The 14,703-nt window shown below is 41.8% G+C and overlaps 1 protein-coding gene across 4 annotated transcripts in view; it reads left to right on the top strand.

The window, feature by feature from the left end:
- Positions 1 to 14,703, top strand: part of Cngl (Cyclic nucleotide-gated ion channel-like) — a 56,610-nt gene that overhangs the window by 36,711 nt on the left and 5,196 nt on the right. For 2 of the 4 annotated variants that reach the window (XM_017068548.4, XM_070997757.1), the window contains exons 5-18: positions 1,285 to 1,420; positions 1,891 to 2,094; positions 2,950 to 3,057; positions 3,111 to 3,251; positions 3,317 to 3,469; positions 5,244 to 5,374; positions 6,223 to 6,376; positions 6,441 to 6,841; positions 7,419 to 7,760; positions 8,291 to 8,510; positions 9,732 to 9,938; positions 10,593 to 11,941; positions 12,002 to 12,639; positions 14,239 to 14,588. In XM_017068548.4, the coding sequence (XP_016924037.2) occupies positions 1,285 to 1,420; positions 1,891 to 2,094; positions 2,950 to 3,057; positions 3,111 to 3,251; positions 3,317 to 3,469; positions 5,244 to 5,374; positions 6,223 to 6,376; positions 6,441 to 6,841; positions 7,419 to 7,760; positions 8,291 to 8,510; positions 9,732 to 9,938; positions 10,593 to 11,941; positions 12,002 to 12,639; positions 14,239 to 14,588 (4,534 nt within the window). Of the gene's footprint in view, positions 1 to 1,284; positions 1,421 to 1,890; positions 2,095 to 2,949; positions 3,058 to 3,110; positions 3,252 to 3,316; positions 3,470 to 5,243; positions 5,375 to 5,469; positions 5,554 to 6,222; positions 6,377 to 6,440; positions 6,842 to 7,418; positions 7,761 to 8,290; positions 8,511 to 9,731; positions 9,939 to 10,592; positions 11,942 to 12,001; positions 12,640 to 14,238; positions 14,589 to 14,703 lie in introns of all 4 variants that reach the window. The other 2 variants (XM_070997758.1, XM_070997759.1) reach the window with 2 other exon arrangements.

Below are 14,703 nucleotides of genomic sequence, written 5' to 3' on the forward strand. Positions count from 1 at the left end.
GTTTAGTTGCCTGAGAGTATGCAATGATACATTTTATTTCGATTGTCCGCCAAACGGTGTGGGGTAATTTTTCACTGCATACTTTTTGGCACCTAAAAAAAGGTTTAATGTATTTGCGGTTTTAAATTTAAATTTAAAAACTAAGATTAGTAAAATTTTATCCGGCATTATTTCGGCAAAAGCCTGAGATGTTTCTTAGCCGATTTGAATAATTTATATATAGTCCATCAACTTTGCCAGAGTACCCTAAGCTTCGGATTGCCGAAGAAAAACCGTACTTTTCATTTCTTTTAATTTCTTTTTAATTGTGAGAAACTTTTCAGTTTCGCCGAGAAAAGCTCACCTGGCAGACAATTTAACACTTTTCGCCCGAGGCCAAGAGCTATTTATATCGATGGCAGAAATTTTCTTGGCCACTTGGACCCCGCTTCCTCACTTCCACTTCCTCACTTCCGCTACCTCACTCACTCTCACTCTCTCTTTTTCGCTCTGTCTGTCTCTGTCTCGCTGCGCTGCTCTACTGCTGCTGCTAAAAATTGTTTTCCAATTGCAATTTTCCTCATTTCTTCTCGATTGCATAACGCCTATGATTGTTATTTCGTTTGATTACATTTGATTCGATTCGATTTGAGATGATTTCGTTTGCGACTCGAACACATCTTTCGTTTGTAGACCAGATATCTGTGACTAAAACCATATCCCCATGCCCAAATATGTATCAATATCTATATCAATATACTTTTTGCATGCACAAATACCTCATCTATTTCTCTCTCTGTCTGTCTCTCTCTATCCCCTCGTGTTGCGTTTGTGCGTTTCCGTTTCCGTTTCACCTTAATGTTAGCGTTACCGTTACCGTTGCGTGCGTTTGCGTTACGGTCTTTTGGGTTCTCCTATGAATGTTTGTCTTGCCACTAAGTATGCGTAACCATAGCCGTAATCCGTAATATGTAACCCGTAACCCGTAACCTGTAACCCGTAACCTGTAACCCGTAGCCATACTACTTCGTCATCACCAACTAGCGTAAGTGTTTGATGTTTCGTGTTACGTAAGTGATTACGCTCTAAAAACGTAAATAATAAAGAAAACGCACCCCAGTAACGTGAGCGCACGCTTAGTTGGAATGATCTTTTCAGTTGCGCTCTAGCCCCCTTAAGACCCCCATTTTAAAACCCTTTAAAGTAGTCGTTAGCTATCGTAGTTCGTTGTGTGAGACAATCCCTTTGCAAACGCCTTATGTTAGATATCCACAACTAACTTGTTTCCATCTAATGCGAAAACAGGACACGATCGAACCAGCGCTGGATGAAGCTGCGCACCACCGTGCAGATCTCATCGGCGATACAGAAGAAACCACCGCTCAAGCGCGAAGATTCCTTCCTGAAGCGTTTCTCGACAAGACAGATACCCGAAACACAGGTAGGTGGTTATAAATGGCATCCGAAGATTCAAAATCACCTACTTGAGTTCGGAACACCCTGAAAATATTTTGCTATAATAGCTTTATTAAAGTTTATTAAAAGTATCTAAATTAAATAGATACATACACATATCATATCATATAGTACGCATACATAAAGCATGTAATAAGAAGTAATAGATGGTACTGAAATATCTGAATTTAGATATCACTTATTAAGGTGTTCAAAAGTATGCAACATACATGGAAATTCTGAAATACAAAAAATTGTTGCATACTTTTAGAAACTTGCAAGTAAAAGTATATTATAATAGATTTCTATAAATAAAAAGTATAAATAGTTGAACAAATACCTGAATTATACTAAAATATATTATAAGGTAGCCAACTAAATTATTTCATTGCCTAGTTTCAAGCATTCTGAGCATATGAGATAATCTCATTTAATTTATTATCAATTACCTCCCAGGAAACTGTTGAAGATACGGGTTCAGAAAGTGCCTCTGGTGACGTCGACAAGAGTGTTAAACGACGACGACGCTATCTGCAGAAACGACGTTCTGTTGTTAATCCAGATGAAAATTTTTACTTCTATTGGTTAATGATGTTAACTGTATGTGTTCTATATAATCTATGGACCCTAATTGTGAGGCAGAGCTTTCCTGAACTGCAGGTGAGTTTTCCGCTGCGTTTTCTTCCATTTTCCTTCCTTTTCTTTTTTTTTGTTTATAAGCAGCTATTTTTGTTCGTCCCCTACAATGGTGTACATTCCACTTGCCATTTACCTTTTCCCATTTGCCCTTCAGAAGCGAAGCGGTCAGGCCTTTTGTTCGTCCTTTGTGTAAGGCGACACCCTTTTGCCATTATGCCCAAAGAGTTTGGGATGTAATGGAAGTTGGGCGCCATATAATGAACCTCTGACTGGGCATAGCACCATTTTTAGGGGGCCTTCACAGAGAGGGGGAAATACCATCTAGGGGTCACCTGTCCAAAAAAGTGCTCCCTTTTTTTTATCTGTTTGCTCCCCTTCTTTGCCTTGTAATGACTCAATTATAAGACACGCAGGCTGGCCTGGGCAAATGTTTGCTTATGGCCCTGTTAGCTGGTGTTTGTCATCAGATTAGAACTGGCTACGGTTGGGTAAACAAAGTCGACTGTGGTGACCTTTAACCCGGCCACAAAAGCCTGTAGTTGAGGCCGCAATTCCCATCCCGTTTCTAGCCCGCACATTTGCAATTGTCAACTGCATTCCCGTTTTAATTGCCCTTGACCTGGCCATAAAAATAGGCGCACAGGCTGCCTGGAAAGGCCTTTTTCACTTAATGTGACTTTCTGTTTTACACAGAAAAGAAGGTGGACTAATGTTGATATAATAATGGTTAGCCATGTTGATTTTGGCTAGGAAAAACTTAAGATCTTCTTTATTTTATGGTATTTTATTATCCAATGGATATACATATATACATTTTATATTTAACAAACTATATTCTGTATTTTTCTGTGTATTTTATGTTATATTTTCGTATAGCAAGCTGTGCCCACGTTTTGGCTCATCTGCGATTCGATGACAGATGTTGTATTTATCTTAGATATAATAGTTCAATTACGCACAGGCTATCTGGAGCAGGGCCTAATGGTAAGTACTGAATGGGGTAATACCCGGACTTGTACTTATTTTCAATCCCTTAGGTATACGATGACAGGAAGCTGGCCTGCCACTATGTTCACTCGCGCGACTTTATCTTCGATATGATAGCGCTGATACCATTGGATTTGCTGCAGCTCAAGATGGGCACACATCCGCTCTTGCGTTTTACGCGCTTTTTTAAAGTCAGTAATTAGCGAATTGAGATTATCAATATGGGTCCTAATTTGCCGCACTTTGCCTTTTGCAGGTTTATCGATCTGTGAGATTTTATTACATCGTAGAAAGTAGAACAGTTTGGCCAAATTTATGGCGCGTTGTTAACCTAATTCATATCCTGTTAATACTGGCACACTGGTTCGGTTGTTTCTATTTTTTACTTTCCGAGGCGGAGGGTTTTCAGGTAAAGAAAATATTTTTACTAATGCATATATATGTTTTTAAGTTATAAATAAAGAATTGAAAAAACCTTTTTATATAAGTATATTGTTACTATTTAACATTTTAGAAGGATATATTTTTTAGGATATAAATACTGTTTTTCTTATTAAATTTGCTTAATTTTTTGTTAAATTCATTTAATAACTTTAATTTATTAAATTTAAAATAATGAAATAAAACTGTAGAGATTGTTTTCGTTCATCTTTAAAAAGATATTTAAATGTTTTGGACTTCGAAATCTCTTATAAAGGTGTTCTGAAGTATGCCACAATATATTTATAATAGAGAAGTTATATGGATTAAAATTAGACTTTTCTTTCCGGTTTTTTAATCGTTGTTTAGCCAAATCAAGGAGTACAGCTAAAAGACCGAGTGTTTTAAGCAGCTTGCTAGATATGCTAATGATCCCTATCACTTTAACGAAAATTTATTTTTTGACCAAATTTTTCATTTTGATAAGGGGGTACATAACTTTTTGTGCAAAAATTGGAAAAAATGAAAAATTTCCAGGTTTGAATGCCAATCGATTGGAAATTAAACAACGAGCTCAACGAGGTATGACATTCCTCGTTCTGACTTTTATTTTTAACATGGCAGCCAAAAAACTGAATTTTTAGGCCGAAAAAATAGTATTCAGACTTTTGTCAAAATAGGATATTCAGATTTTAGTCAAAAATACGACATTTTTTTCCGGTTTTTCAATCGTAGTTTTGCCAAATCGAGGAGTACAGCTAAAAGACCGAGTGCTTTGAGCAGCTTGCTAGATATGCTAACAATCGCAATCTTTTTAACGAAAATTTATTTTTTGACCAAATTTTTCATTTTTGTAAGGGGGTACATCACTTTTTTTGCGAAAATTGAAAAAAATTGAAAATTTCCCGGTTTGAATGCCAATCGATTGGAAATTAAACAACGAGCTCAACGAGGTATGACATTCCTCGTTCTGACTTTTATTTTTAACATGGCAGCCAAAAAACTGAATTTTTAGGCCGAAAAAATAGTATTCAGACTTTTGTCAAAATAGGATATTCAGATTTTAGTCAAAAATACGACATTTTTTTCCGGTTTTTCAATCATAGTTTTGCCAAATCGAGGAGTACAGCTAAAATACCGACTGTTCTGAGCACCTTGCTAGATAGGCTGACGATCCCTATAACTTTAAGGAAAATTTATTTTTTGACCAATTTTAGCATTTTTTGTAGGGATTGCATCACTTTTTTTTTGCGAAAATTAGCAAAAATGGAAATTTTTCAGGTTTGAATGCAAATCGATTGCAAATTAAGCAACGAGCTCAACGAGGTATGTCATTCCTCATTCTGACTTTTATTTTTAACATGGCAGCCAAAAAACTGCATTTTTAGGCCGAAAAAATAGTATGCCGATATTTGTCAAAAATAGGATATTCAGATTTTAGTCAAAAATTCGACATTTTTTTCCGGTTTCTTAATCGTAGTTTAGGCAAATCAAGGAGTACAGCTAAAAGACCGAGTGTTTTGAGCAGCTTGCTAGATATGCTAACGATCCCTATTACTTTAACGAAAATTTATTTTTTGACCAAATTTTGCATTTTTTGTAAGGGGGTACATCACTTTTTTCGCGAAAATTGGCATAAAAAGAAAATTTAGGGGTTTGAATGCCCGAAGTATAAGTTAAATCCCTAAGTATATTGTAAGTTTAAGTTGTAACATCTACAATTTAACTGATATATCCCCCCAATTACCTCCTTGGATCCACAGGGCGATTGGGTCTATCCGTATCGACCAGGGGACTATGCCACCCTGACGCGCAAGTATTTGGGCAGCCTGTACTGGTCGACCCTGACACTGACGACCATTGGGGACCTGCCCACGCCCGAGACGAATGCAGAGTGAGTACGAATGAGTACATGTGAATCTTTAAGTGTATATTGAAAATCTGGGGGCTCTGCTCTTGTCTTCAATTACCATATTACCTACCAATCAGACCGAACTTTTCGGTGGACGGCCCTCGATCAATTCCGAGGCGAGGCATTAAATCGCGCCTGCTTCAATTCGGCTCTAGCTATGGGTACGATCATCACTTAAATCCACCTAACTAAGCAACTAAGCAAGATCAATCAAATTCAGCGAATATCATGCAACTTGTTTGGGGGCTGTCCACCGAATCGTCTGCCTTGGTGTTCTACTTTTATAATTCTCAATCTATCTGTTGCGTTCTGCCCCCAAAAAGCGTTTGGCATCAAAGTTTTCGAAAGCGTGCGACAGCCTAGAACAGTTTCATTGATATTTGTGTACTTGCCAAAAGAAAATTTAAATAATTTCAATTTCAATTTATTCAACTCATTATGAGCTTTCGAAAACTTTGATTGAGCTTGCAAAAAGTGTTGAAAAAAGAGAAAATGAGTGGTTCAATGATAGAATATGGGCTCTACAATAAACAATTTGTAAATATTGAGAGATTTAAAACTTTTTTGGAATTTGTAAGGAGTATTGAACTATTTTTAATGTGTTTTTTAAAGTTTTGAAAAAATAAAAACAATATTTTTTGCTCAAACAATTTCTAACTTACCTTATATATAACTTATTTGGACAACATTTCAAAAATTCGATAATGTATCTTAAGTGTTTTAAGAAAAAGCCTCTCTAATTGAATTGAACCACCCTCTTACTCCACGACACTTAGTTCGATTTTGTGCCCTGCTAATTGATTGCCACTCCCCGAATTGCTCCCTTGCAGATATATTTTTACGATCGTTAGCTATTTGATTGGTGTTTTTATCTTCGCCACCATTGTGGGCCAAGTGGGCAATGTGATAACGAACCGAAATGCGAATCGCCTGGAGTTCGAGCGCCTGCTGGATGGGGCCAAGACGTATATGCGGCACCACAAGGTGAGTACGCGGACAAGGACGAGTGTCCTGTCAATTTGGCCAACCCATAACCGTATCCTTGCAGGTGCCCGGGGGGATGAAGCGTCGCGTGCTGCGGTGGTACGACTACAGTTGGTCCCGCGGAAGGATACAGGGTGGCGGTGACATCAATACCGCCTTGGGCCTCCTGCCCGACAAGCTGAAAACCGAATTGGCCTTACATGTCAACCTCAGCGTGCTGAAGAAGGTGACCATTTTCCAAGAGTGCCAGCCCGAGTTCCTTCACGATCTCGTGCTCAAGATGAAGGCCTACATCTTCACGCCGGGCGACTCCATCTGCCGGAAGGGCGAGGTGGCCCGTGAGATGTTCATCATCGCCGATGGCATCCTGGAGGTCCTCAGCGAGACGGGCAAGGTCCTCACCACCATGAAGGCAGGCGATTTTTTTGGCGAGATCGGCATCCTCAATCTGGACGGGCTGAACAAGTGAGTGCATATTTATATGACCCACTGTCTTAGAAGATATTGTTCTAGATACAAATTTAGGATGTTCTGTTAAGTTTATTATTTGTTAAATATTATCTTGTATATGAAAAAACACTGATAGCTCATTTTATATAATGTCCAGTCTAATTTAATATCATTTGTAATTTTGTCACTGAACATTGCAAGCAAATAATTGATTTTGCTTATCTACACAACATATTCATATTTATTTGATGCCACAGAAAGCATCTAATTATTTTAAATCACTTGTTGAGGTGTCGACTAGTATGCAATAACTTATTGCACTTCGACACTTTGATGTTAGATAGGGAAAATCAATTAAAACAACTTTAGTTTATTGAAATTTAGGGCAAGCATATATGACAATATAAAAGCTTTGGCCACTTAACGCCAATCATTTATTGATGTTCTGATTTCAGATTGCTTGTTATGATATGTTCGAATTATGTACTGAAATGTGCGTTACAATAAATATTTAACTTTAGTCCTAAGGCAATTTAATATGTATGCGTTGTGATTTATAGTACTAATTTGCATCAATTTTTTCCTGTTACAGACGCACGGCGGATGTGAGGTCCGTGGGCTATTCGGAGCTTTTCTCCCTGTCCCGCGAGGATGTCCTGGCGGCCATGAAGGACTATCCCGACGCCCAGGAGATCCTGCAGACCCTGGGTCGCAAGCGGCTGATGGAGGTGCGCTGCGTGAACAAGAAGTACGCCAAGGCCCAGAGCGACAAGGAGGCGGCGGCCTATGCGGCGGCACATCCGCATCACCACCCAGCCCATCACCAGGGTCAGGTGCACCAGAGCGACAGCAGCGAGAACAGTGCCTCCAAGAAGATCGTGGACAAGCTGAAGCACGACGTCAAGGGCTTTCGGAATGTGCTCAAGAAGTCCAGGTGGGGATCCCAAAAAACTATATTGATCAGACCACTGAAATGGGTTTGAAAATAACCATTTATTACCATATCAACATACAACAAGAAATATTATTCTGAAATGAGAGTAAATTTGTGCTAAGGCTATAGAAAATTGAATCAAAAATCTCTCTTAAATTTACCAAGGTTCCTAGGAAAGCATTTACAAAGGTGTCTAAAAGTATGCAACAATTTATACTTAAATGAGATTAAGTGTGTGCTAATGTTAAATAAAATTAAATCAAAAATCTCCTATAAATTTGCCAAGGCTCCTAGGAAACCACTTACAAAGGTGTCTAGAAGTGTGCACCATTTTTTTTCCACTACACCATGTCCAAAAGTATGCAACAATTTAGTGCGAAAGACCATGTTCTACATTTTACAGCAAACCTTTAACACCTTTTGAAGTGACTTCAAGCCCCCTAGTGACTTCTTGACCCTGACTTATACAGCTTCACTTTAAGTTTCTATTAAGGTGTTCTGACAAAGAAATGCGCTTTACTTTCCAACAGGACCTCGCGGAAAAGCGACGAATCCCTAGAGATGCAACCCCTGCACAACACCTCGCCCCGCGGCAGCAAGATCCTGCTGAAGCGCATGTCGCGCGTAAGATCGGACGAAAAGGATGCGGACAGTGCCGAGGCCAAGGACGAGTTGCACGACAAGACGCCCAGCCCCATTGGGGCGGGGCTGCCGCTGCTGCAGCGCCTCCGGCTGCTCAAAGAGAAGCAGGTGAGTTGGCCAGATGCGAAGCCGCCCGCCCCATCACGGCATCACCCACCTGCGGCAGAAGCCACATAGCCACAGTCACAGTCACAACCACCGAGTCACCAGAAACCACACAGCTCTTTTGGTTTTTCCTTTGGTTCTTTCACCCACTTCCAACCACTTTACCTTTTGCTCGACTTTTGTTTCCAGCCAGAGCCACACCCACATTTCACCCGCATTCCACCCACATTTCACCCACAAGGCTTTAAATGGTTTTTCGCCACAAGCAGACAAACAAAACAGAGCATTGAATGAAGAGCTTGACAAATGGTAAAACAAACCGACACGCCCACAAAAACACAAACAGCCTAATGGAAAACAGTGTGAAGCCTGTTGTATCCGAGATACTGATTTCTTATAGTCAACATCTAACCACCCACACTTGCATACATATGTGTACATTGTTTCGATTCCATATTGTAATGCAGTTTGTACAAGTTGTTAGTGCACCTTCAGATCCACCCAGAATAAATGTGGTAGTTCCAAAAAGATCTTCATCATTGCAATTGAGCACGTTACGCAATTAAGGCTTTAGCTGGCTGTAGAAAGCAAGTCAATGAAAAAGAAGGCAGGAAAATCTGTTTTCCAATTTATAATACATTTTCTTTCTAGCCCTCTTATAGAAGAAAATATGTGACCCAAGACAACTATGGTTTAATATACTTTATTATATGTAATCGTTTCCGAATTTTGTACATATCCATTGGCAACTCAATACATTTGAACCTGAAGAATTCGCGTATGTCTATGTATTTCGAAGAAATCTCTTTAAAATACAATCTTTATCTTAACTAACAATCTGTTAAATAATTTTTAGGGAAAGATATACCATAGAAGGGCCCATAAATTGCCTGTTCTGTAATTGTAACAAACTCGAGCTTATCTAGACGCTTTCAATAGTCCCCTGCTTCCGCTTAGAAAACAAAAATATATTCCTTACTTTTGATTTACAAATGGTACATACATTCTGTGAGATACGAATTGAGTAACAGGAAACCAAACAGAATACAGAGGACACTATCGCTGACATTGCCCACTTAAATCATGATTTCTTTTGCATTTATCGTTTTACTTTGGTTTAGCTTCCGAAATGATTAACGCCCGATCCAGAAATTCGTGTTGTATGTAATTATCCCCAGCTCCTAAACAGTAGTTTTGTATGTGTCTTTATGTGTCTTGCACTAGGATCGCGAAGAGCGAGCTGTTAAGTCCACACCACCACAGAAATCTCCACCTCACTCACATGTAACGTGTACGTTATCGCCGCAGGAATCGATCCAGGAGGAGCCCGAACGCGAGTTCAGCGAAGGCTTTCCCCTGATCCAGCGACTGCAGCAGTTGAAAATTAAGAACGAGCCGCAGGCAAACGCCGCCGAACCCGGCGTCGTCATGGTAAAGCAAAAACAAAACAAAATAATACGAAATACCCAGTTATAGGAAATGAGACCCAGAGATCTATATCTCCCGAACACATGCAGATCTTTAACTTCCCATAACCCACTTGGGAAATAACATTTACTTTACAAAACTTAGTTTAACCGGAGCATTACCAATTAACCTCCCGTTAACTTAAATGTGTGACCTTGAGAAACCCTTAGCAAGCAGATCTTAAACTCTTCACACCCCAATTGGGAATAACCATACTAAGAACTCACCTGACGTTTAGTAAAATCTAGTTAGTTTAGCCCGAGTGTTAAAAATGATCCTCCCGTCAACTTAACTATAACTATTTTACCAAATTTGGCCTAGTTCTTTATATTATATTTTAACCACACAGTCTAGAACTTTTTGATTTAAGACATACAAACAAGAAAAATTCCAGATATATTTTGTTAAACTCTGGAATGAAATATATGTGAGGTTAATGTTATCTGATTAAACAGCTTCACTACTGATTTCTCATTCTCCAGTTAACAGAAATATAAGTAAGACTTAACAGGAGTATGAGAAAAGGACTCACCATTCATTGATATTTGATCTTCTATTAACGGAATCCAACCATCTTTCTTTTCCTAAACTTGCACCTAACCCGATGAATCCAACCAGGTCAACACTCCGCCCAATATCAGCAGCAAGATAGATTCGCATTTTGCAGCCAGTCAGGGAGGAGGATCGGTTCCGGGCTTAAATGGTGGCGGCATCTCGGCGCCGGGACAATCGCTGACGGTGGCTCAGATCAAGCCCATCATGAAGGTGTCGTTCAAGCAGAAGATCCAGCAGTTGCAGGGCGGTGGAGGAGCCAGTAGTTCGCCGGCTCCGAGTACCGGAGCCATAGCCAAGAAGGAGCCACCCAAGTCGCTGGCCCTGGTGGCCAAGCATGCCACATCCCAGGATCCGGTAGCAACAGCTGGACTGGGTTTGACAGCTGGATCTGGCATAGCCACCATATCTAAGAGGGTGGTCAAACCCGTTCACCGGATGGCCACACCCCTGCAGTCCGACACGGACACCGATGGCACGCCCATCAAGCCATGGTCTAAGCTGAAACTGGCCACCCTGATGTCCTCCAGCTACACGAGTTTGACCAACTGCTCACCGGATGACCTGGCCTCGCCGCTGAAAAACTACTCGCTGAGCAACATACCTCAGCAGATGGAGACGCATCCGCGACCACGACACCACAGTGCCAGGAGCAGTGCGAGATCACCAAGGCACGGCCATGGACATGGGCATCATCACCATCACCACCATCAGGGGCAGGGACTGGGTCAGGGGCCAAGCTCCACCAGCACAACGGGCTCGTCGGCTGGCCAAGTGAACCAGTTGGCCAGCGCTGCCGCCAAGAGGGATTGCCTGCGTCTCCAGAAGCCGGAGCAGCACCTGCCCGATGGCGAACTGACCGAACTGGGCGGCAATGGACGCAGGAAGCTCTACCAGAGCGTCTTCGATCTCTCCCCGGAATATTGCGCTCTGCCCTTTGTCAAGCGGCTGAAGATTCTCAACGAACGCCAGAAGTTGGCCGAACTGGAGAGGGCGCTCCAGACACGCAGCTTTAGCCTGGACTGTTCCAAATCCGGGCCGGATAGCAAGGTGCCCATCACGGAGTCGCTGTATCGCTGCTACAGCGACACTTCCGGCATCTATTCGCAGTTCCTCAGCACTTACGAGTCGACCACCAGCTCCACATCGATATCCACCAATACTTCCGCTTCCGCATCGGCATCCGCCTCCGCTTCCGCATCCGCTTCGGATAGCAACTCACGCCAGTTGCAGTATGTACCCCTGCCATTAAGTCCTGAATCCAATGAGACCATGGAGCGTCGCAAGCTGAAGAGTATACTCAAGAAGCTACAGATGGGCGGTGGTCAGGAGGAGGAGGCGGGTTCAAAGGTCAACGCCAGTGGTGGCACCACCCAAAAGGGCCAGGGCCTGCCGGCGGAGCCGACCTTGGAAGGGTACGTGGCTAGGCACAGTAAGCTCTTGAAGAGTGTAACCTTCCATTCCACTCTTTCCAGCCCGCCCGCCAGTGCCAAGGAGGAGGTGGAATCTCCCTTCGGCGGTGCTGCGGCGATCGGTTCGGTTAATAATAATAGTAATGGTTGCGGTACGGGTAACGGTAGCGGTAACGGTACGGGCGCAAGTACGGCTTCGATTAACGATAACAGTGCCAATTCGAGCAATTCGATATCGCGTCCGAACAACAATGCGTATGCGTGTCCTCCACCGGCGGTGGCATTTCCGTTTCCGGTGCCAGCACCGGTCTCAGTTCCAATTGCTCCTGCATCCGGTGCAGTTTCACTTCCGCTGGGATCGGAGGCGGCGAATGTCTGGTCGCCGACGTTGACGTTGGTAACGCCCACGAATTCGCCGCAGGAGAGCTTCGCGTTTCCCGCCCAGCTTCAAAGGGAGGGGGAGTTGGGCGGCCACGGAAACGGAAACGGGCGCGGACTCGTTGGTGGCGTTGGCAGCGCCTCAGCGGTTGGAGCCTCGGCATCCGCGTCCGCATCCGCCTCGTATGTCGTCGAGTGCTCATCGTCGTCGAATCAGATCCTCCATGCCCAGTCCACCACTGATTTGAATTTGAATTTGCAGCTCAGGCAGAACACGACCAGTGCGACCATGGGTGGAACGGGTCAAGGGCCCCGGCTCGAAGGTAAATATATCAGCTTCAGATCGAGTTCATATATAGTAACCAGATCGAGAGCAGAAACCACAAACAGAACCAGAACAAGAGCAATGCCATGCAACGCTTGACACCACCCAGATGTTATTCTGTTCAAAAAACACACCATCACTATGTAACTCTATCTCTCTCTCTCTATTTGAACATATTTCTATAAACACACACACACACTTGCGCATGCGAGTCACCCATACTCGTACAATAAGAACTTTCTCTCGCTTTGTCATGCTTTCTCTAACACTCCTTCGACCTATTCGTCTCACCTTCTTCTTATGCCACCGCTTTGATCTCAACCTAACCAAACTCGCATGATTGAAACGCTTTACATAAACTGTAAAAATACCCCTAGAAACTTATAAACTTTGTAATACCCAATTTACCTTTGATACAGGACTCTTTAACGAAATATACAATTTTTGATATATTATTTTGGCATTGCATTTCAACTACTTTTTATCTCATATGTCCATGATCTATAAATATTCTACTATTATATATTGATAGTCATATTAAATTTGTGAAAGTATTTTCTGTTTGCCTTATTAAAAAGTTTGTACATTTATACTACCAAATATTCAACTGCTATAAGTCCTTATAACATCTTAAAGACTTTTCTTCTCAAAGTCATATTCCCGTAAAACATACACATGAAAAACTTTTACTTTTTCTTTAAAAGGGTCTGTAAAATATATCGTTAAGAGTCTTTGGTAATTCTCCCACAGAGTTTCTTTGAACCTTTGAACCTGCATTTTAAACCACACCTTCTCAAGGTTTTACCCAAAAATTAAAAAAGCTCAAGTCCACAAAAGTAAATAATAATATTTGTTAAAAACACGGAATGTGCGTAGATCGGAGAAGTTTTTCAGCTGATGTGCGGAAGTACAGTCACGCACGCTTTGGGAACAAAATGGAATGAAACAGCCGCCATGATGGATGCCTAAGTCTCTAAGAGCATGTAACCAAACCAGCACAGAACACACAGCAACACCTTGCCTATGCTTTTGTACATATATATAAATAATGAACCCCCAAAGAATACAATCGTGTGTATGTATACGATTACTATAAAGAGACCTGAGCTGAGTTTTTGACGGAGCCGGTACAACACTTGTATGGTAATGGTAATGGTAATGGGAATGAGAATGCGTGGCGTTTGTAAATAATTGTCGACGATGTACGTATGTATTAATGCCAATGCAAATGGTACTTCAAATAATTCTGATCCCTACTTTGTCCGTCCTTTTGTAAATATTAAAACTAAACTCCAGTCACCCAAAATCTATACATCTGCATTGGTATTTAGAGCTTCGTTTTTCGAAGTCAACTGTACTTGATAGTTAAAACTGACATGTAACTGAAACAGAGTACTAAAATAAGTATGTAGTGCTAAAAACGCTTTAACACCCACAGCCTGATTTGATGTAGTAAAACTCTGGAAAATACTGTTGAATGTCCTCTCACCCAAAATGCAAAACTCACCTTCGCCAGACACAAAGTACCCTTCTCTGTATATCCGTTCATATTCACTGTTCCACGTACTCACAACGATGTGTGATCTTGCACTTAAAGGCTTCCCGGAGGCTCAGGACTACTTCAATCAAATCCTGAGCGGCATCAATCACGTGATCAAGACGCACATGAACGAGATGCACTCCAAGTTCGAGACGCAGTTCTCCAGCATGGCGGGCGAGGTGCGACGCCGCGACGCAATCATTGCACAGCTGCAGCTCAAGCTGCGCTCCATAGAGGGCAAGTCCACGGGCCCAGTGGCATCCACTTCCGCATCCTCATCCGCCTTGGTCCTGCCACTTAGCAGGCGACAGAAGCGCGAGAAGATGTCCCAGCTGTCGGTGGACGACGATGAACCGCCCGAGGAGGACAACAGCAGTTCGGGATCTTCAGCGGAGCTTCTGTTTATGGTGAGTTAGGGTTAATAATAACATACAACTGAAAATGTTCTGTAGCCTTGTACTTTTTTCAAAGCAAACAGATATTTAATAATAATGTAAAGTTTACATCGCAAACAATAAGTTT

This window comes from Drosophila suzukii, chromosome X, assembly GCF_043229965.1.
Source record: "Drosophila suzukii chromosome X, CBGP_Dsuzu_IsoJpt1.0, whole genome shotgun sequence".
NCBI classification, from domain to species: domain Eukaryota; kingdom Metazoa; phylum Arthropoda; class Insecta; order Diptera; family Drosophilidae; genus Drosophila; species Drosophila suzukii.